The sequence below is a fragment of the Eumetopias jubatus genome, unplaced genomic scaffold, assembly GCF_037043125.1.
Source record: "Eumetopias jubatus isolate StellerSeaLion01/CBP00866 unplaced genomic scaffold, mEumJub1_p1.0 scaffold_36, whole genome shotgun sequence".
NCBI lineage: Eukaryota > Metazoa > Chordata > Mammalia > Carnivora > Otariidae > Eumetopias > Eumetopias jubatus.
Window position 1 is genome coordinate 811,348 of NW_028274842.1, and position 23,561 is coordinate 834,908.

Consider the following 23,561-nt stretch of genomic DNA (forward strand, 5'->3'; position numbering starts at 1 on the left):
CCCCTGCTTGTGCTCTGTCTCTCTCTGACAAAAACAAATAAATAAAATCTTTAAAAAAAAAAAGTAAAAAAATGATGTAAGGTCAGAAATGACTAATTTGCCACATTGAAGATTTTACTGTTTCTGTCTTCTGAAGATTTTTGAAATGATTTATAGCCCAATTCTCTTTTGAAATAGATATGCTATAGCTAAATTCTGCCCAAACAAACGAACAAACCTGGAAATTTAACACGTAAGCCTGACAATTCATGTGGAAGTAAGAAGATGGGATGATGAGGGAGGAACAGTCTAGGCGCCAGCAGCTTTATTAAGATCTGACTCGGTCACAAATCAGTTTACAAATCAGTAAAACTCTGATTTTTCTCATGTGTTTTCCAGTAACTCAACTCTTAGGCTTTCTGGGGTAAGTGGACACACCAGGACCAAATGCACGAATCCCAGAGAGCCATGTGGCCTTCAGGCCTGGAGCTAAGGCACCATTAGACACGATAATAAAGCTCCCCTTGCATTCATGCCCCTGGAAGAACGAATTCTTGTGCCTCTGAGGCAGGTTTGTATCTGAGATCCTCTAAGAGGCCCCAACTGACCTTGTCAGGGCTGGCGGCCTGGTAGGTGCGGTTCCCGTCGCTGAAGTCCTGGTCCGCCTCTGCGTACTCGGCCTCCGCGATCACGCCGGCTCGAGGCTCATACACGGGGGTCACGTTGTGGCACAGCGCAATGGCCTTCACAGCTTCGTGGACTCGACTGCTAACACTTTTTCTCACTTTGGGAGCTGAGGACTGGGCCTTTCTTGGTGGTGTTGAACTGGTAGCATTCCCGCTAGCTTGAGACTGCATCTGATAAAATACGAACGTCACAAAATTAAAGAGACAACGTAGTTGATACTGGAGTTACCAGCACGTGTGATTTTTATGAGTGCATCAGTGAGGGATGAGACAAGCAGCTCTTAGGGAACGGGCTCGCTCACGTGACGTGTCCGTGCTAGCGCCGTAAGCACTCGCGTCTCCTGGTCGGCACGGCTACCAAACTGTTGCAGTACTTAGAGTCGGAGGGTTTTCCTTTTCTACATTCACTTGATCCATAGCATTGGCTTGCTAAGTCCGTAATAAGTCATGTTTGTTCTCCTTGTAAAGATGGGGTGAGTTAAAGAGCAAACCAGAGCCATATGCTCCTAACTGCTTTCATGTTTCGTTAAAAAGTGCTGTACCTGAAGTGGACTAAAGCTAAAAGCAGGAAAAAATACTTACGAATCTTCCTTTAATACAATAAAGGAATCCAGCCTGTCACAGCCTCTGTATTAAGAGCTAGTTTTGTGCATGACAGTAACCCCGGCATCTGACGAAAACTGATCCTCACCTCCTATTTCAGACTCTTGCGCTCCAGACGTGACTCCCCGCTCCCTCCATTTGGCTCCCCCTGCACCAGGCTGCATTCGAGGGCGCTCGCCTCCGTCAGTGGAGTGGCCATTCCCCCCCGCTCCAGGGGGAGGTGGAGCAGGACCACAGAGGCTCCTCGGTTACCTTCATGGCCACTTGTGACGGCCCTCCTGAGAAAGCCAGGCTCTCGCTTTTGGACGGGGCATGCAGAGCCACCGAGCCGTGACTTCTCTGCCCGTGAAGTCACAGTGCTGTCTAATGAAGGGTTTGCTCGTGCAGCTCAGCAGCTGGCACTGCCTCTCCCCTGCGCTCGCCTCCCACCCGCCTGCTGCTTGCACGGCAAAGGGAGAGCGGCACGCAACACGGCTGACTCCCCTTAGGACTCTGTTTATCGATGGCTGTAGAATTTCATTTCACACAAATGCCATTAAAGATTATGCCCTCCATCACCAAATGCTTCCAGAGGGGAAATATAATCAGATTATGAAAGATTCATGTTACATTGCAGTGGACCTGGTAGACTATTATCATCTTAATAAAAAGACAGAATCTCAGTAATAAAATCAATTTTACAAAAGAGTACTATCTAACCAGCCAACCAACAGACAGCTTCGAAAAAAGATTTTTAAAAGACCTCCTCCGTGGAAATAAGTATTAAATATCTGCTATTTTTATACACTGACTCATCCTTTCTGTTTCTAAATTTTCTAGAAAACAGCTTATTTGGAGCTATTAAAATCATATTCATGCATAATGTAAATTTATTTTTTAAAAACAGATTTTACCTGGTACTGTTTCGACCTAGACCTAGATTACCAGGAGAAGGGAAGACCTATTCCTTCTCCTTTTTAGATTTTCCTTCTGTTAATAAATGTTCTAGGTTACAAAATGCTCTGTATTGCACTGAGTGACATCCAACTGAAGAAAGGGCTTGGTTTTAAGTATATGTGTGCTTGTGTAAGTGATCATTACATCCAATAAACACATATGCATTAGATACTTTTCTTTTGACAGCGTCTTGAAAAGTAAAGTATACGCCGTTCTGGTAAACATTACAGAAGAAAGAGGTTTTCACAAACTGAATGTAAGGCAGACAGTACACCTGAATTCGGTCAGAGCAGAAACTGTTCAGGGCGTGTGTGGCTCAGCCCCGTCTGTGGAAGTCAAGTCAGAAGTATGACCATCAATACACAGGGCCTACAGCCTCTGGGGGCGCCGCTGCCAGACGGCCCGTGGGAGCCTCGAGGCGGCAGTGGTCTGTGTACATGCGAGGCCCCGCTTCCCTGGGGGGCGGGTGATGGCACGTTTGCACCTGATATATGCTGGCCTGTTACAACGGGGGTGCCCGAACCTCACAATAGGCCAGCAGAGAGGCAGAAAAGCAGCCTAGGGAAGTGATGGCTGGCACTGGGTTCAAACCACAGCCTTGTGTGTGCAGCATCTTAGACACCCTGGGCTTGCAAGGTTTGGTTACCCAGAATCAGTGAATTCAAATGAGTGCAACACGAACGCTACCTGAGAACAGGCTAGGGGACCTCTGCGGCCTAAACTGACCTTTGCAGAGTGGCCTGTGTCTGCCTGCCCCACACCCTGTCATCTGTGGGAACACGTGGCCCTGTGGGCCCCATGTCAGGATCTGGCGTGTCAGGACCTTCCCGGGCCACAGACGCACTTGCAGAGCGCACGGCCTACCAAGTCTCTGGCAAACACTGTGGCTACTAGGCTGTGTATTTCCTGTCCCTGCAACTTCAGAGAGCTCCTGAAGCTCCAGGGAAAGGCCAAGACTTAGGATATACGCCCCCTGCCTCCACCCAAGGAGTCCTTATCTGATCCAGACACAGACGATGTATTTGCAGATGAAATAACATGACATTTGAGTTTCACTTCACAGTGATATGGTGAAGGAGGAGAGGGCTACGGAGGGAACCAGGTCTGCGGTGCATGGACAGCTGCTGAGGCCGAATGACAGGGACACGGGGCTCACGATCCCGTGTGTCTACTTCTGTTTATGGAAAAGGCAAGAAAATATGAGAAAGTCTTACTAATTATGAAGAAACCCAGAGGAACTGGTAAGAAACACCTGTGATGCAGTATTCTACTTAATAGTCTTAAAAATACTACCTATCCTGAGTAATCTTTTGGAATATTTCACTAAGAAAATTATTTAATATGAATAAATGGTTTAAGGTCATTATATCCTTTCTATTATTTTACAATATAGAAATGCTTATTCAAAATTGTTCAGTGGCTCAGTCGGTTAAGTGGCTGCCTTTGGCTCAGGTCATGATCCCAGGGTCCTGGGAGCGAGCCCTACATCGGGCTCCTTCCTCGGCGGGGAGCCTGCTTCTCCCTCCCCCTGCTTGTGCTCTCCCTCTATCTCTATCAAATAAATAAATAAATAAATAAATAAATAAATAAATAAAATCTTTATAAAAAATAAAAAAAATAAAATAAAATTGGTTCAAAAACTGCCTCTTGATTTATAAATTAGAACTGAGTGTTTTAGGACATTCAAAGATGTTTGCCGATTTCCAGATCAGCGGATACAGTGGGTTCAGGCTGGTTCGACAGAGCCAGGCACTTTTGCAGGCAGCTCCCGTGCGGATGCCAATGAGCTTACCTGTGAGTATGGATTCCTGAGGTGGCTCTGGATCTCCTCCATCGTGTCTGCTCCATAAGACACAGTCCCCAGGTGCAGCCTCTTAAACACCATCTCGTTCTGGGTGAGGGTTCCTGCAACAAAGACCAGGTCACAGAGGAAAGCTCATCAACGGGACCAGGACTCCCCATCCCGTACGTGGACCTCCACGGGCCGAGCTCTCATAGCGGGGCGCCCCTCGGCAGTGAGAATGCTCTGCTCTGTAATTCCAGCAGCTAGGAATGTCCTTCCCCACTGAGGACAAGTGTCCCTCCCAGATCCCTCCGGAAGAGCGCGATAACGTGAAGGGCTCTAACTACCTGAAGAAAGTGTGGCCTCTGTCTTTCAGTTCAGATGCATTGTTTGGTACAAATATAACTTCTGCCTGTTCTGAAAGAGACAGGCGTGAAACTGGAAAACAGAGTCACTACCTTTGTAATTATACTCTAGAACACTGCCTGAGAAAGACATCAACTAGTCCCAAATAAGCGTGCCTACCAGTTTTTTAAAAAAAACACCCAATTTTGAAAAATTAAGTATTTTTAATTGAACAGAAACAGATGCATTTAACCCTTAGCACCACTTGCATCATGTGGAGCAACAGAAAGGTCAGTAAGCAGGGAGGCACGTTCTCTTTAGCTGGGCTTCTGCCCGGTGAGCTGCCTGGAGGTGCTCACGTCCCTCCAGATGGCCAGGGCTCACTCCTGGGGACAGCCAGTCCATGTAGGCCAGGCACTCACGTGTGCTTGAGCATGAGGAAGTGCTTCACCCCTGGTGTGTAAGGAAGTCAGTTAAGAGAGGAGCACGCACAGGTCAATTTTATGAGATGTCTTGGGTCTGCCAAATACAGTGAAGTAACATCACGAAAGGCAGCAAGACGTTAACATTATTTCAAAAACGGTGAATTTTCATTAAAAGTGACACATAAATTCACAATGTTACACATCTTCATGACTCTGAAAACCCTAAACATTGTGTATGTGTATCACTTAATATAAAAATGCACACACAATACGCACATAGGATTTTTGCTTACTGGGTTTTCTAGAAGTAAAGCAACCTGGGGAAGTGTGAACACCTGTGAGCATGGGCGTCAGGTACGGTAACGAAAAGTGCGGTCATGTAGGCCCCCGGGCTTTTCTGCACTTACCTCACAGCTCACAGAAGGATCACCCACTGACTGATGTAATTATCAATGTGGGTATGAACAATCCTATCCCCAGTCAGTTAGAAGCTGGGCTTTCCACACGGTTACAAGGCACCCATAAAATATTAACTAACTTCTGTTTTCTTTGGCACATGTGATGTGGAAGATATAATAAAAAGTGTTTTCACATCTATCCATGACTCCATACACATTGGTGTTCAAAACAAAATAGCTCAGAACTCCCACTACAGGACAGGAAGGCTACGTTAACATAAAGGAAAATCCGTATTTCATAACACTGTTTCAGAGACTGTTTTGAATAACCTTCTTACAAGAATGGATAGAATACATACATTAGGGTCTCATAAATTTCAAAGAGCAGCTCTTCTCAGGGATGCTGATCAGTTTTAGAAATTTTGCTTTTTCAAAATTCTATTTAGCCCGTTTAGTACCTCAATTAAATGGCACCTAAGTTTCCTGAAATCAAAATTATGTGAGAAGTACAGTTTAAAAGGGTTTCCTGGTTATGTCATCCTCATTAAGTAAAGCAGAATTAATTAAAATAGTTTAAAGAATGTAATTAAAAACAATTCAGCTTCCAAATGAAATAAGGAAGTTCTAGAAATTATTTACATCAAAGATTTGAGATGAAGACGATAGTTACCTATCATCAAAAGCTAATGAAATTGTACATTAATTCCTGTTAGAATAAGCACCAAGCTCACCTCTGTTACGTGTGCCCAAATGAGCAGTTCCCTGAAAATTTATTATTTAAAAAAAAATATCTTACTTATCAGATTGACATCATTAAAGAATTTCCTGTAGACACTTTTTCCTCTGACATACACTGAATGTGAGGCTTCTAATCTATGGTGGGCTGTGGTATGAGGCAGTTTATAAATACGATGACAATAAATAATGCTTTTCAACCTTTTTATTACTAACAATTTTACACGTATGGCAAAAATAAGAATACTACGCCTGCACAGTTCCTACCAAGAATAAACTACTATTTCTTTAGGTTTGTAAACCACTGAACGCAAGTGGCAAAAGACCCTAAGCGAAGGGTGCTCTGCCCTGCTCACTGGCTCACACCGCGGGATCCGCGGGGATGGAACGGGGATGCGCCCAGTTCACCCAGTGCGAAGACCCACCGTCTCACAGTGCTGTTGCTGGAACTGGGTGGATCACTTCCGTGTTTCTTTTTTGTGAAAACTGAAGGCTGACATACACTATCTGTTTCAGGTGTACACGGCAGCGGTTCGCTATTTTTATACAAAATGCTCCCCGTCTGAGTGCGGTCGCCATCGGTCACCGCACGGCCCTAGTACAGTATCACCAGCCACACTCCCCATGCGGTACTGTACATCCCCGGGACTCATTTGATAACCGGAGGTTTGCGGCTCTCCCCCCTCCTCCGCCCCCTCCCCTCTGGCAACCACCCATTTGTCTCCATGTCTTTGAGTCTGTTTCTCTTGTGTTTGGTTATTTGGATTCTGCAACTTTGGCTTTCTCGGACTCATTTCACTGAGCATCATACCCTCTAGGTCCATTCTTTTTGTCAAAAATGGCAAGATTTCATTTTTATGGCTGAGTAACATAGGTCTCTACCACCTCTCCCGTATCCATTCATCTACGGATGGATGCTTGGGATGTTTCCAGATCTCAGATGTTGTAAATAATGCTGCAAACATAGGGGTGGTGTGTATCTTTGTGAATTAGTGTTCATTTTGTTTGGATAAACACCCAGAAGTGCGATTGCTGGATCACATGGTGATTCCTTTTAATGTCTTGAGGAACCTCCACACCGTTTTCCAGAGGGGCTGCGCCCGCTTGCGTTCCCACCAGCCGTGCACGGCGGTTCCCCTTTCTCTGCATCCTTGCCGACACCTGTTGATTTTAGCCACTGTGACCTGTGTGAAGGAGATGTATCATCGTAGTTTTGATTTGTATTTCTCCCACGATTAGTGATGTTGTGCATCTTTTCATGTGTCTACAGGTATTCTTTGAAAAAATGTCCTTTCAGATACTCTGCCTATTTTTAAACTGGGGCGTTTTAATTGTTTGATACTAAGTTGTCTAAGTTCTTCATATGTTTTTGGATATTAACCCCTTACAGGATGGATGACTTGAAAATATCTGCTCCCATTCAATAGGTTCCTTTTTCATTTTGTTGATGGGTTTCCTTGGCTCTGAAGAGGCTTTGTAGTCTGATGAAATCCCATTTGATGGAATCCTGTCTGTTTATTTTAGCTTTTGTTGCCCTTCCCTGGAGAGACAGTTCCAAATAAATGTTGATAAGGCCGACGTCAAAGAGATTACTGCCCGTGTTCTCCTCTGGAACCTCTGGTTTCTGGTCTTCAGTCCTGGGTTCATCTTGTGTGGTGCGGGACAAAGGGCCGGTTTCCTTCTTCCGCACGCTGCTGTCCAGCTCTTGTGGCACCACGTGCGAGGACACTGTCCGCTCTTGCCCTCCTCGTCCTGCCTTAGTTGCCCATTTACGGGTGCGGTTTTTTCTGTTCCCCTGGTCTGTGTGTGTGTCGTGCTGGGGCCACACTGTTAGGATTCTCTGGCTTTGCAGACATTCTAGGGTCTAAGGTGTCACCATTCCCAGATCTCATGGTGCCCAGCTCCACCCACTCTTCCTCTAGGATGGTTGTTCTACCCTGTGGACGCACAGCCTTGGCCTCCCCTTCCGCCACCTGGCCCGCACGCCCCCTGACCAGCAGCACCCGCCCCTGCCGGAGCGCCCCCTGAGCGCCTGACTGCGGGCACTGCCGCCCCCCTGCCGCCCACCCCCTCACCGTGAAACACCGGCTGAGGCTGGCGAGGGGGTCCACAGGCACGCAGGCGGAGGCGGGTGACGGAGCTGCCCCACACGCCGCCCTCATCATGCTCCGTCCTTTCTGCCAACCCTCAGACCTCCTCACACCAGCCGCACAGGTGTGGTGCGGGGGCTCTGCCGCGGCTACATGTACTCTGGGGCCCTCACCGCTCATCCCGACTTGCGAGACTCGGGAATGGCTTCTGACCTCCTGACTGGTGCCACCTTCCTAGAATAAGGACCCTTCATTCTCCTCCCTCCCTCAAACACAACCAGCAATGTCCACCGTCTACATGAAATGTCAGCTGGGCAGCGCACTTCACGGCTGCTGGGACCTGCCAGGCCCCTGAAATGCTAGACGATTACAGAATTAGAGCTCTCCAGTTTAGAAAATAGCAACTACCAGGAATCTCAATGAAATGATAGGAAAAAATAAGAAACATATGCATTTCATAAGAAACTACTCTAGTTTAAAGAAAAAACTGCTACCTCACAAGGAAATGTGTGATTCCTCCCCCTGGGTGGCATGCCTACCATAGGCCTTTCTCGTGTCCGCCAGCCTCCTGAGTAAGGGCTGCTGGCCTCTCTTCTGACTTCTCCTGCAGCAATTCTGGATTCCACAGCGGCACAGGGGGCTGCCCGCATCCCCTGCCTGGCACCCCACTGGCCGTCCCTATGTCGAGTAGCGCAGTATCAGACCAGTGCCCGGCACCGCGCAGCATATCAGCTTCACGTCACCGTCATGTGTGGATCTGCACGGCCAGCATGGCCATCAAGATGCAGAGGCGTCCCATCTGCACCAACATGGTCCTCACCTGCATCCGTGGCCACATCCACGCCCTCGCCCACCCCTAGTCTGGCACGACCCATCAGTTCTTCACCGCGCTGATTCTGTTTGTGACAATGGCCGTCCAGGCTGCCCGCCCAGCAGACATGAAAGTCCGACCCTTGGCCTTCTTAGACTCCATGCTGGCCTGGGAGCTGGGTCATCTGGACAGCCAGGAGAGGTTGGAAGTCTAGGGTCCCCACTTGGTCTTCGGAGACAGAGGGTGGGGCCTTTGCTGAGCACAAATGGACAGGGAACACTGTGCAAGCTGCTGCTGCACCATGCGCTGACTGGACACACTTACATGTGGCCATGGGATGGCCACCGCCGTGGTAACTCCTCCGTCCATCACATCATCATGGGGCCACCTGTGCTGTGCTTTCTCCAACGGCTGGAATGGAAGCATGAGTGTTCCCGTCTTGCCAGGCTGCTCCTTCGGTCACAGAGAGCAGCTCTTCTCAGCCTGTCTGTGCCCACTGGCATTTCTGCATCGCTGGCTTCTCCAGGCCCCAGTCTGGGCACGAAGCGGAACACCAGGGAACTGACTGCTGGTCCTCCTGATGGGGCGAGCCTGCCTTCCTCCCTCCCCGCTCACGGTCTTCTTGTGTGCGCTGCACGTAGCACGTCAGGTGCGTGGTGTGCTCAGCAGGACAGACAGGGAGAAGAACATCCACTCCATCGTTCTGGAATTGGAGGCCTTCATTTATATTAAAAGTTGTAAATACTTGTTGTACCCTCTCACACCCTGGGATCACCTAGTTTAGGTATATAACCTCTTCCAACTTTTCCACTGGTAGAGACAAGTATGCATTTATAAACTATTTTTTCACATGACTACACACAGGGGTATTCCACGTTATTTTTAGGGGGTATACCATAAACCCAGTATGGTACACAAGGTTCTGCTGGATCTTCCTCCCAAACACGGATACTCAGATGGTTTAAAATTTTTTGTTATCACCAAAAAATGCAGCTACAAAACCATTATTTATGTGGGGTAGATTCTTAAAGATGAGATTTCGGAGAGTACAGTTTGAATTTACATATAGGGCCATGCCAGTGACCCACACGTTATACTGACCAGGATGCCTTCCGCCCACATTGGGTGCTCAGCAAGGCCGTCGACTGGCATCAGCTCAGAATCACAGAACTGTTCAGAGGCACTTGCCCTAAATTATGTTAAGATTTGACAGTTACACATTTACTTACCTAGTGATAAATTTACATTTATACTGGTCTCCTTATGTAAATTCTACTATCCATATATACCTTTTTTTTAAAAAAGATTTACTTATTTATTTTGAGAGAGTGAGAATGAGAGAGAGAGAGAGTACAGGAGAGCGGGGAGGGTCAGAGGGAGAAGCAGTCCCCTCGCCGAGCAGGGAGCCCGATGCGGGACTCGATCCCGGGACTCCAGGATCATGACCCGAGCCGAAGGCAGTCGCTTAACCAACTGAGCCACCCAGGTGCCCCTATCCATATATACCTTGCAAATGCTCACGTTCTTAAGAAGTCTTGAGACTACACACTGTTATAATAAAACATTTTGGTTTTAAATGAATAGTTTTTCTTTGAAGATTGCATGTATTTTACATCAAGGCAGCAGAGTGGGTAGGACCTCCAAGGTGCCCACGAGATTAGGTCTCCTGCTCCACGGCCTCAGATCAACAGGGTGGGGATGCTGCGTTCAGGCTGGGCAGTGGCTCTGTGTCTGACTGTGTGCATCCCAGCAGACCCTGAGCACTGCTGCCCACTCACCACCTGGGGGATTTTAAATCCTGATACCCAAGTCACAGCCCCTTATCACCTGGACCAGAGTGCCCGGGGAGAGAGCTGGTCTCTACACAAGGCAATGGTGGTTCCACGCAATATCTGGAGTGTGGGAAAAGGAAGGATCAGCTTCAGAGAATTAAGAGGAACGTAAACCCCACACTCCTGTGCCTCGGTGTTAAGACACCACGCTTCCAGCAATCGGTCCCCCTCACGTTGATTCTTTCCCTTCACCATTGAGTATGCTGTCAACTGGATCAGGGCCAAGACACCGAAGAGACAAAGCTCAGTGATGGCTGCTTGACCTCGCTCCCTTTCAAACGCACTTCCATGATCACCTCAACTGTACCGTGTGTATGAGAACTATGTTTATTTCACGCTTGGTATCAGCGTGTCCTCCTCCCACACTCTCCACTCATCATGGAAAACGGAATTGAAACACACGATTGCCTCCATTGCCAAGGCGGTGACATGATACTGCTGTCCAACAAGCACGTCCCCATGACCCAGCGTGAGCGAGCCGTCCCAAGTCACAGCCAGCCTGTCTGGGAGAGGGTGTGGGCATGCCCAACTCACAAACCCAGACAGCATGTGAACAAAGGCGGGGGCGAACACACGCTTACCACGAGTTCACAGTCCGCACGACGTAAGGAATACAAAAGTGCATCGAAGTAAAAAGTATGACAAAGAAACCCAGACCCCTTGGCTGCATCAGTACCGCACGCAGCAGACAACCAGCCACTGGAAGAAACCTGCTACGACACTTCACCGAAGACACAGGAATGAACAGGACGTGCGCAGAGGGCACAGGTCGGACTGCGTTCTCCTGCGTCTTCTCCAGGACCCGGGGTCACACTGGCCTCTCCAGCACCAAAGATTCTCCTAAAGCAGTACTGCAGGAGACCTCCTCCTCACGCCGGAGGAGACATTGATACGTGGAGCACGGCAGCACGCATGGCCTCTGGCGTCTGTAAGCTCGGGCACCTGACACTGGGGATGCCTCTGCTCTTCATGCACGTGCTGACTCTGTCAGGTCATGAACCTCTGCTTCCCAACGGCAAGATTAGGAAGTAATTCTAAGGTTCATGGAATTAAATATAGTACTAAGTATAATGATTGAATGACACTTTAGTTTTATCAAGGCAAAATATGCCTAAGCACCTGATTTAGCTACATCTCGTCCTTCATTAAGCTAAGTGTAATATCACATATTTTAACGTCCCAAATGTTGGCAAGGATGTGGAGAAAGGGGAACCCTCCTACACTGTTGGTGAGAATGCAAAGCTGGGGCAGTCACTCTGGAAAACAGTATGGAGGTTCAAGATGTTGAAAATAGAGCTACCTTACAACCCAGCAATTGGGTATTTACCCAATTACTAAATACCCCAAATACTTTGGGGTATTTACCCCAAAGATACAGATGTAGTGAAAAGAAGGGGCACCTGACCCTCAATGTTTATAGCAGCAATGTCCACAATAGCCAAACTGTAGACAGAGCCCAAATGTCCATCGACAGACGAATGGATAAAGAAGACGTGGTCCATATACACAATGGAATATGACTCAGCCATCAGAAAGGATGAATACTGAACATTTACATCAATGTGGTTGGAACTAGAGGGCATTATACTGAGCGAAATAAGTCAATCAGAGAAAGACAGTTATCATATGATCTCACTGAAACGAGGAACTTAAGAAACAAGGCAGAGAATCATAGGGGAAGAGAGGGAAAAAAATCAAACAAGATGAAACCAGAGAGGGAGACAAACCATAAGACAAACCTCTTACCTCTAGGAAACAAGTTGAGGGTTGCTGGAGGGGAGACGGGTAAGTGGGGGATGGGGTAACTGGGTGATGGGCAGTAAGGAGGGCACGTGATGTAACGTGCACTGGGTGTAATATGAGACTGACAGATCACTGACCTGTACTTCTGAAACTAATATGTTATATGCTAACTGATTTTAATTATAAATGAATAAATAAAGAGGAAGGGGAGGTTTGGCAGAAAGATACAGGATGCTGACACCAAAGGACAGAAACGGAAACAATTACATTACTGTTTCTCAACCAGATGAAAAAGTTTTCTAGCTAGAGCCCAAGGCTGGAAAGCACTGAACAAAAAAGCAGAAGACGCTTTGTTACGTAATACCCTCCTGTCCTGAAAACTGGATCTGTTGGAAAAACTGTTTTTTTTTCTTTTTTTAATTTCCTGACTTTGCAGACTATTGTTACTTGTGGTACTTAACACGGATTTAGGAATACGCGAATATTTTTAAAAGCAGATGACAATATGTTTAGAGAAAAACCACGTGTCCCCCTGAACTGGTTTTTGGAGCCACGCACGGAGTTATTAACGGCTGGCGGTCAACGCCACGAGGCAGCCTCGGAGTGCGAGCAGGAAGCCGCGCTGCGGCGGGAAGCGCACCTGAGACACGACGGGGTTGTGTGTGGGAGGTGTGGCTGACGGTTCTTCAGACACGTACCTCATCCTGCCCTCAGGTGTGAGCCCCTCTGCACCTCTGCCTCGGTGGGCCGGAGAGAAGCAAGGGGAACCTGGGCGGGTTTGTGGAGAGGAAGGTCTACAGACTTCCATGCTCATGCGGCTTCCCTGGAGGGGCTGACGAGGAGCTGGTCCCGCCGGGAGGTCCCGAGGACAACCAGGCGCCGGCACACGGATGCTGCTCTAGTATGGGAGCTGACCTCAGGAGAACAACGCTGACTTAGAATGTCTTATGGCCAGACGCCCGACTGTGTGCAAACGCACCCGGGACACCCTCGGGGCGCGTGCTGGAGCATCGCTCTCACAGTGCTGTGTGTGCGTACGTGTGCATGTGCACATGCGTGTACACAGGTGTACCGACTGCGGGGATAAAGCAGAACATGCAAGAAATTTCAACTACAAATGTGAGAACAAGAAGTGCCAGGAACTGACTTCCGGCAATGTGTTTTCTGTCCCAACCCGTCTGCGTTTCTTAAGGGAAATGTCCAACGTACCCCAAAGCGGACAGAATGGCATCATGTAAAGTGGCGAATGGAGGCCTCACATCAGCAAGGACCACCTCAGGGCCACGCTCCTGGGACCTGCCACTTCCTGCCTGAGCGTGTCAGCTATTAACAACAGAAGGGGCTGCTACAATAAATGTAACCCCCATGTTATCACAGCAACAAACAGCAGGAGCTCCTCAGCATCAAATACCAAGGCCAGGCCTGGTTCCCGTTGTGTTTCTACACTGTTTGCTTGAGTGTGGGTCCAGGTGAAGCCTCCTGAGCCCAAGGCCACAGTCTTCTCTGCTCTCTCGTTCTTCCTTGTAAATGAACTTGCTCCAGTGTGTTCCCTATGGTCTGGACTTGGGTGCTGATGGGCCTCTGGGCTCTGCAGACACTCTGTGCAGAGGCAGAGCCCCTCTGTCAGAGGCACATCCGCCCGCCTCTTCCTGTGCCAACGATCAGGTCCTATGCCCATTAACCCACCACAGCTTGAGGGTGGCATCTCTCTGAGTCACATGGTAGATGGTTTACTCAGAGCATCTTGCTCCCGAGACTACTGAAGACGAGCATTCTGGCATTCCCAAATGCAATACTCCATGTGGACAGCAAGTATTTTCCAAAACCAAAGGCACATCATGATTACTGCTCCGATCACAGACTGTTTCTAGACAGCAAATCTGGAGCTGTAGAGTGACTGCTATTTTATTTTATTTTTTATTTATTTATTTTTAAAGATTTATTTATTTGAGAGAGCAAGAATGAGAGAGAGAGAGTACATGAGGGGGGGAGGGTTAGAGGGAGAAGCAGGCTCCTCGCTGAGCAGGGAGCCCGATGCGGGACTCGATCCCAGGACTCCAGGATCATGACCTGAGCCGAAGGCAGTCGCTTAACCAACTGAGCCACCCAGGTGCCCCGAGTGACTGCTACCTTAATACACTGCTTTAGCTCACTGTCCTCAGTCAGCCTGGTGATAGCATTTTAAGTTCTGAGATGAAAACTCCAACTACGCAGTTACGTTTGCTTCCTGCTGCCGTTTGGAGAACTCTCTAGAGTAATGCACAAAGACCCCTTGAAATTATGGGAGGCCACAGAGTTCCCATAGACACATACAAGCACATGCTAAAATAGTAAATACACTGTTGCATTTAAAAATTTAGTTTAAAATAATTAAAAGATAACATATCCAGATTTAAACTATTTCTTTCTTCTTTTGGGCTTTGTTTACATTTATTTTTTATTTTTTGGGTTATGTTTATAAAGATTTTTATTTTATTTTTTTATAAAGATTATTTATTTATTTATTTATTTATTGAGAGCGAATGGTAGAGAGAGAGCACGAGAGGAAGGAAGGTCAGAGGGAGAAGCAGACTCCCCGCTGAGCAGGGAGCCCGATGTGGGACTCGATCCCGGGACTCCAGGATCATGACCTGAGCTGAAGGCAGTCGCTTAACCAACTGAGCCACCCAGGTGCCCTATAAAGCTTTCTATTAAGATAGATACCTAGAAGTTCTTTATTCTGGTGCTTCATGGAGCCAAAGAGAATGAAACAAAAGACAAGTTTAGAGTAGTTTCTGAAAACTCAGCAGTTTAAAAAAAATGATCATTTTAGGTCTTCAATGTAGGTCTGTGATCCATCTGGAGCTAGTTTTTGTGTGTGGTGTGAGGTAGGGGTCCCCCTTCATTCTTCTGTATGTGGACGTCCTGCTCTCCCTGCCTGTCAGTTGAAGGGGCTGGTCCTCCCCAGTGAGGATGGCGGCACCCGTGCTGGAATCCAGTCGACCGGCAGCGTCAGGCTTTAGTTCCTCCCGGCACACCGTCCTGGCAGCCTTATTGGAAGTCGTCTGAGTGTCCAGCTAGGGACTGATGTCCGGACTGTGGATGCCACCCCCTCGATCTCAAGGTCTGTCCTCACACCAGCACCATCCTGTCTTGATCCCTGCAGCCTGGTGGCAGGCTCTGGGATGAGGAACTGTGGAGTCCTTCCATTTGCTCTTGTCCCAAGATTGTTTACACCACTCTGGGCGCCCAACCTCCCTGCATTTCCACAGGAATTCTAGGATCAGCTTGTCAATTTCTCCAAAGAAGGCAGCTGGGATGTTGAGAGGAATCGTGTAGAATCTGTAAATCAATTTGGGGAATCCTATTGCCATCTTAACACTATAAAATACTGATTTCATTTTTTTGATGCCATCATAAACAGAATTGTGTTCTTAATTCTATTTTTGGATAGTTCGTTGCTAGCGTATAGAAATACAATTCATTTTTGTATATTCATCTTGTATCTCAAACCTTACTAAATTCATTTATTGCTTCTAACAGATTTTAGGGGATTCCTTATGATTTTCTTTTTTTAAAGATTTTATTTATTTGACAGAGAGAGACACAGTGAGAGAGGTAACACAAGCAGGGGGAGTGGGAGAGGGAGAAGCAGGCTTCCTGGGGAGCAGGGGCTTGATCCCAGGACCCCGGGACCATGACCTGAGCCAAAGGCAGACATTTAACGACTGAGTCACCCAGGCACCCCTCCTTATGATTTTCTGTTTGAAGACCATGTCACACACAACTAGCTTCACTCCCCTTTATAGCATGGATGCCTTTCTCTTCTTGCCTACCTGCCCTGGCTAGAACCTTGCTCATAGCAGCATTCTTCCAAACAGAAACAGGAAAACCTACACTAATGTCCCTCAACTGAGATGGAAATGAAATGTGGTCTATCCACATGACGGAGTATCGCCTGCAATAGAAAGCAGTCAGGTACTGAGACACGCGACAGTGCGGGTGAACCTGGAAAGAGTCTGCTGAGCAAATGAAGCCAGACACAGAAGGCCACACGGTGTGAGCTTCCACTCCTGGGAGAAGTCCAGCACAGGCAGACCGGCTGAGGCATACGGTCGACCAGGGGTCACCGAGGGCTGAGCGAGGGCAGGGAAGCAAGGGGGCTGCTGCTGTGCACCAGGTGGCCTTGTGAGGGAGCTCGGACCGCACTGACAGCACACGGTGGTTGTGCCCAACGCTGGCGCGACCTGCCCCAGTGGCCTGCCGTCCGAGTCAAATGCTGCATCTGGTACCCTCGTCCTAGTTGCTGATAAATCACGTTTTATGGAGGTTATAACAGACATATTCAAACAAATGACTATCATTTCATCAAATAAACGATGAAATTTTTGGCTCAGTTATTTTGCCATTTGGATGAATGCATCTGCATCTCGCTGGGTGAGAGACTGGGTTATGGATGCAGACGCTCCTTTATGTAGGGGCGCGTATCTTCCAACATACTAAGGTGAATCCTGGAAGGATCTTTTTAACTTTCAATGATGTTTCTATTTCACAGCAGACCCTGTAAAACGCTGAGCAGGAAAGTCAGGGCGAGTTTGAGACTTTCTACACCCTCTTGTACAGCAGGGGCGTCTAAGGTTAAGCCAGTTACTAAAAGAGTCAGTAATGCAAAACCGCTTTTCAAATCTTAAACAATTTTCATGATTTCAATCAATTGATAGGTCATACAATTTTTGTCATCTTAATTCAACTGTTAGTATGTCCCAAGTCTGAAGCTTCATGATAGGGATGGGCAGACGCCACCAGAAGGCTTCCCCGCGACCTGGCCGTTAGGAGAGCGCCAGGGACGGAAAATGTCTTTGGACAAAAGGCGTGTTTTGTGATTCCTGAAGAAGGAAAATGCTGTAGCTCCTTAATAAGGCAGAGGGCTCTGGAGGACGAGCAGCAAAGCAGGTAGAGGGGAACTCAATTTCTAAGGACAAAGTCCTGCAGGAACACGTCTCAGGGCAGCGACGGAGACGATTCACAGGCAGGCAGAGGACACGTTGCTGGAGACGCAGCTGCAAAGTGTTCTGACCCAGTGTTTGGCGGGTGGCGCGGCCACACCGCAGCTCGTGCGTGGGACAGCCAGGGCGTGGCAACCACACAGAAACAAAGGGAAGTCTGCCCGCGGCACACTGGGGACAGGCCACCCACCCAACCCCATGGACTTCCAGCGCAGGCTCCAGGCCGTGAGCAATGATCACGTGAGATCAACACAAAGCTACTCAGACTTTACCACGAAGCAATGAGGGATGGAAACACAACTTCTAATACCCTGCAGACTGTGGCCATATTCTTTGTTAATCTGTATTTGCTGTAAATGAGGCTTTCTCAGAAGACCGCGGTTCCCAGTACAATAGGCCTCTGTTCAACCACTGCCTGCATCAAGTGCCTCACCTGGGGTGAACAGCCCAGCACACACACAAGTGCGCGCTCCGGTCATGCACAGTGCCAGACCCTGCAGGTGTGTTGGCGCCAGAGGCCCCAGCTGTCGTCTGCAGGCCAGAGAGCCTGTGCCTGGCCCCAGCTTACAGGGCCCCTGGCTTACGGGACATAACCCCCAGCTCCAGGTCTCCCCGGCGAGGCACGCACGCCATGGTCCGCTGCCCCTGCCACTGTGGACACGGCGCTTCCCGCTGCAGAGGATGCGGCCTTGGGAGCTGACACGAGCCGGGTGCAAACCGCACGGCCAAGCCAGGTAACGGGTGCTATCGACACGGTGCGCATCCTAAATGACCTGTCTCAGGGCGTGGTTTGGGAATGCTCTGTCATACAGGAGCATAAAGATTCCCAACAAAGGAATTCGCGGCTCGCTCTAACAGGCTGCAGCCGGAGCGAAGTTTTAGGATTTCCGAGCCCTCCGCAGCACCGCTCTCAGGAGCAGCCGGCGTAGAGATGGGGGCTCCCCAGCGGACTCGGTGCAGACGACCTGCCCTAGCATGCCAGCGCCGTCTGCTCAGTTATCACGGCACGTCCACCATTTCTGGGCAGTGTCAACATGCTCTGCACCCTGGCAGCTAACAGATGTCTGCTCTTGTCGAATGAACTGCTTCATGTTTCACGCACTGCTGGCCACACGCGTCACTATGGCAACATCATTCATTTCAGATCTTACCGGAAACGTGCACCCCAATCAAACCTAATTACACCACACCGCTTTCTTGACCACAAGAAGGAAACTGTAATGCAATTGCGGGACACTTCGTTCTCTGTTCTGCTGGGGCAAACGAGAGGCCGCGTGATGGACGCTTCTTGTCAGAAAGCGTATTGATGAGGCACAAGCCCGATCACGATCACACCGAGGACCGCCTTATGGGCAGGTCAGCAGCGAAAGGCTCCTCACACAGCAGCTCATTCGATTAAGCAGATGATGTCTGCATACGGTCTTACACCCCAAGTTCTCTACCCTCTGCCAAACCACCACCCCCGTCAGACCCTCTGCGATGGTGGAGCCCACCATAGTGACCACTGGGCCCCGGCCAACTGCAGAGGACCTGAATCAGTCACACGACGAGACTACTACAACACAGAGCACAGTTACTTCAGTCCCTGCCGGACGACGCTTCCCAGTAACAACAGATACACAGCTGCGCCGGACCCCCCGGCAGGGCAGGTGAGCGCAAGTTCGAGCCATGCAGCCCTCCCGGCAGACAACGCATGGCTCTGCTCGGAGGCTTGGGGGTCCCCGGAGGCCGCCCGCTGCCCAGAGGTGAGGGCCCAACCCCCGTGTGCCGGCGGCCTCCATCTGTGTGAGAAGCTGGTTTCTAGACTAGTCCTACTACGTGCTGGCAGTGTGGTGACAATTACACAACTCGTCCTCGATGTCCTTCTCCTGCGATTTGGTCCGTGTGGCCTTTAGAAGCAGCCAAGGCAACACTCCCTCCTGAGTGCCCTCAGGGAGGAGGACCCGTGAAGGGCAAGTGCCCGCGGCCCCATGGCCCCAGGGCGAGGACAGGCACAGGGCTGGCACAGCGTGTGGCTCGCCTGATGTGCCGTGGGTGGCGTTCACCTTCCGATTACGGAGAAAGGGTCTGAAAAAGCTCAAGACCAAAAATTTTTAAAAACACTAAAAATGTTTAAAACTCCATGTGGCTCCAACACTAGGAAGTGGTGACAGAGGGTCCCTTCAGTGACTTCTGGAACAAAAAGGCCTTTTGGAAAATGAAATGTGTAAAATTCTCTCACTCACATATTTTATATAATGTTCTGTAATTCTTTTTAAATCTCAGAAGCCCAGATTATTTATTTTTGCTTTGTGAAAGCAGCAGAGTGAGACATGAGGAAAATGGGGTTTTACTTTATGACTCTGGGCAAAACCACTCTTCCTTATCCTGGATGGAACTCAGAATTCAAAGACAAATGGAGGAGCTATGATGAAACAAAGGAGAATGATGACCCCATCACCATTTAAAATGCATACTAAAAAGTTAGCATTTTAAGAAGAAATGATGTCACAAAATCCTTCTTCCCTTGCTGATATCACACATCCAGAGACACGGGAAGAGGAGAGAGAACCAGTCACTCTCAAGCATACTGTGTGCTGACATATGCTTCTCGTTTGCGAACCGACGTGAAATCACAGGCACCACACTTAGCTGTGTTACATGCAGATTTCAGTGGCCACGAGAGCAGGTGGGCTGCAGACAGGACAGCCCAGCCCGCACCTGCTCCCCGGATAAGCACGCCGCGCACCTCACACACAGGGCAGGAGGGGAGCACAGAATTCCGAGAGGGGAAGGCCCCAGACCTTTCTGGGTTCAACATTAAACCGTGACACCGTCATTGCTAGTTAGCATTCAACTGCAAACACTCCACAATTTATGCATTGTACTGATAACCGCTTTTGTTATGTTCAGTCTGGTTTTGTTGTCCAAGATGATGCCATGGACATCCCTGGGCTTGTCTCCTGCTGCGCGTGCGCACGTGTCTCCTTGGGGAGCAGGAGCCAGAGGGGCACCGCGGTGCGCAGGCTGTCGGGGCTCGTCCGTTCGGACAGAGCGGTGGCCACCAGGTAACGCTCCCACCAATGGTGCAGACAAGGTCCTGGGGCAGTGTGCGCCTCAGACAGGTCGGACTTTTCCACACGGGGTGTGGCACTGAGATGCCCACCCTCTCGCTTAGCTCCTGCTCAGGTCTTCAAACTTATATCCATGCAGGCTTTACACAAGTTCTGCTTGGATTTATTTCTAATTACTTTATACATTTTGCTGCTATTCTAATTGGCCTTTTTGGAATTAAGTGCCCCCACTGTTGCTGGTATGTGGAAATGTAGTTTAATTCTGACACTGAATTTGCAGGTGTGACTAAGTCCTTCTGTCATGCGGCACCCTTGCCTCAGGGCTCCGTTGGGCTTCTCTGTGAACACGCACAGATCTGTGCACTTGGGGCACAGCGTGCCTGTTTGTGCGGGACTCCGAGTGCATGCTGCTGTTCCTGGTTTCCGATTGTATTTATGCACAAGGTCCAGGCTGCTGAGTGCAGGGCTGAGCATAGCTGGGCTTTTCCTGCCGCCGGTGGGCAGCCTGACAGCCTCCCGTGCCGCCCCCCACAGACCTGTGTGCTGTAAACTCACAGATTCCCCAGGACGCTCTTCTGTGGGGTCACTTCAGGAATCTTTTTGAGTTTGGGTTTGCTTCACTCCAGCTTCTCCATCAAAATAGTCCCACCTGTCTCCCAGAAATAACTCAACCTCTGCGGAGGCACGCCTGCGTGTCTCCCACACTTTATTCTCTGGATCTTTTCCTGTCGGCTCAGTGAGGATGGGAAGGGAGAAATCTGATGGCATTTTCGCAGCCTACCTTCTTGAGTCTGAGCTCCTCGTTACTTTGGAGTTCTTCGGACTTACGAGCATCACCTGACGGGACAGCCCCCGACGTGCCATAATGACCAACCCTGACCACAACCAAATGCCGCTGGGGTGCCCGGCTGGCTCAGTCAGTGGAGTGTGTGACGCCTGATCTCAGGGTTGTGGGTTTGAGCCCCACGCTGGGGATAGAGATTACTTAAATAAAAACAAAAAAACCCACTCTAAATTAAAAAACAAAACAAAACCACGTGCCACAGGCAACTGGATTTTGACTGGAACTGCAGTAAACCTATCACTTCATCGTGAAGGCAGGCTCTACGCAATCCCGTATCTTCGCGCTGGGGACCTTGCGCTGGAGACTGCAGTCTGTCCCTTCACTGGTTTACGTCTTCCTTCACGTTTCTCTGTAAGGTCTGATCATCCTCACACACGCCCTTCACTCCCCTCACGTCGGTATGCCCACGTGTTTCACACGTGCTTGCGCTACCACGAGTGGGGCCTTCCCTCTTCCGTCCACTTGACACGCAGGGAGCTACTTTATTATTCTGACCTGTGACCTGACACTTCATTGGTTCGTACTCTTAGCAGTTGATTCCCTTGGTTCATTATTTCATCTACAAATATTTGCTCCATCTTTCAGGCAGAGAGCTTATTTCTAGTTCTTGTCTTACTGCAACGGCCAGAATGAAACATGTTAATAGGGCGGTTAGATTTCTCTCTTTCCAGACTAAGCTTTTTCTAGTATTTTATTAAAAATAATGTTGAATTTTACTTGAGACACATTTTATCATATTATACAAGTATCCTTAGTTCTAGTTCACTAAGAATTACTATGAGATATTTTTTAAGACTTATTTATTTTAAAGAGAGAGCATATGTGACTGAGGAGAGAGGCGGAGGGAGGGAGAATCTCAAGCAGATTCCCCCACTGAGCACAGAGCCCAACACGGGGCTTGATCTCACGACCCTAAGACCATGACCGGAGCTGAGATCAAGAGTCAATGGGCAAGGGACTGAGCCACCAGGTGCCCCAAGAGTTACCAGGAATTTAAACTATGAATGAAGAAATCAGGAAGGGATTTCACCTGTTGCTAGGATTTTCACTGGATTCAGTTTATGTTTTATTTATTATGTTAAGGATTGACAAGGATTCTTTGATGGAATAAGGGCAAATAAAATTTGGGGCAGGGACCTGAGGGTGGGATAGTCACTTGGAAGGCTCTTCAGGAGAACATTACTGTCAAAAGACCAAACCCACACACATCGTGTTACATTCTTCCAACAGCTCACAAGTATCATCCTGTAATAAACAGGCAAGCAGTATTTCCTCTCCAGAAGCCGCACTAATAAAACAAAGAACGCTATGGCAGCAGAGAATCAAAAATATATAAACATGTCATTTAAATCTCTAAGGATTTAACATTTTGCTAATTCTAATGATACTGTGTTTATTCAAAGGTGAAGGTTAGTTGTGTGCCAGTGTTCAGCGGAGTCTGGAAAATCCTAAATTTGAATGACTTCAATACGCCGCTACACATGCACGCACGCACACATGCATGCACACACAGACGCGCCAGGGTCACCCTGCACTGGATGCCGGTGAGCGCACACAGGCACATGCACACCATCGTCACCCTGCCCTGGACGCCGGCGAGCACGCAAAGGCAAACATGAACCAGGAGCAGTACCTGTTTTGTCCGTGAGCAAGTACACCAGGCGCCCCAGCTCCTCTGGGATGGTGCTGGTCCGCACAACCGTGCCGGGGATGCTCTCGTCCTTCATGATCTTCCATCCATATGCGGCTTTGCCCATGTCCAAGTTCACACGCAAACTGCCAAACAAAACCGGTTCATTACAATCGTTAGCAGGGTCCAAACCTACACGATATGTTCAAACTCACGTTTTCCATACAGGCGTATTATCTTTAACCTCACGGGAACTAAATAGGTAATACTGTATTTCAGACTTTAAAATAAATGAATTTGTTGACACTTAAGCCAACAAACCTTTTGAGGCCCCTTATCATGTTTGTAGGCGACAGTAAACAGGCTCCTCATCCTGGTCCTCCAGTGGGGCGTGCGGAGGCAGATGTGGGAGGAGAAGGTGGATGTGCGTTAAGTACCCCCGCTCAGACACAAAGGAGAGGGTGCGTGTGTAAGGGGTTTAGGCAGCATCCCACTCGGAACAGATATTCAAAATGCATCATGACCTTGATCCGCTCATTTTACAAGAACAAACAGGATGCTCTCCTGGGACGATGAATGCCGGACCGAACACATCCTGGGAAGACTAGGCCCCTCACAATACCAGGCTCCCGAGCAGGGACCTCCCTGAGGACTGGGGCGGTGGTGTGGCCTGAGCAGAAGCA

At 48.8% G+C, this 23,561-nt stretch overlaps 1 protein-coding gene across 1 annotated transcript; it reads right to left on the reverse strand.

The window, feature by feature from the left end:
* Window positions 1–467: 467 nt before the first annotated feature.
* Window positions 468–23,012, reverse strand: LOC148161935 (putative phospholipid-transporting ATPase IIB). The gene is made up of 3 exons (XM_088020504.1): window positions 22,882–23,012; window positions 3,997–4,109; window positions 468–836 (listed from the first exon to the last, which is right to left on the reverse strand). Exons 1-3 carry the CDS (start codon window positions 23,003–23,005, stop codon window positions 510–512), a joined length of 564 nt encoding a protein of 187 aa, XP_087876630.1. The 5' UTR covers window positions 23,006–23,012; the 3' UTR covers window positions 468–509.
* Window positions 23,013–23,561: the final 549 nt, after the last annotated feature.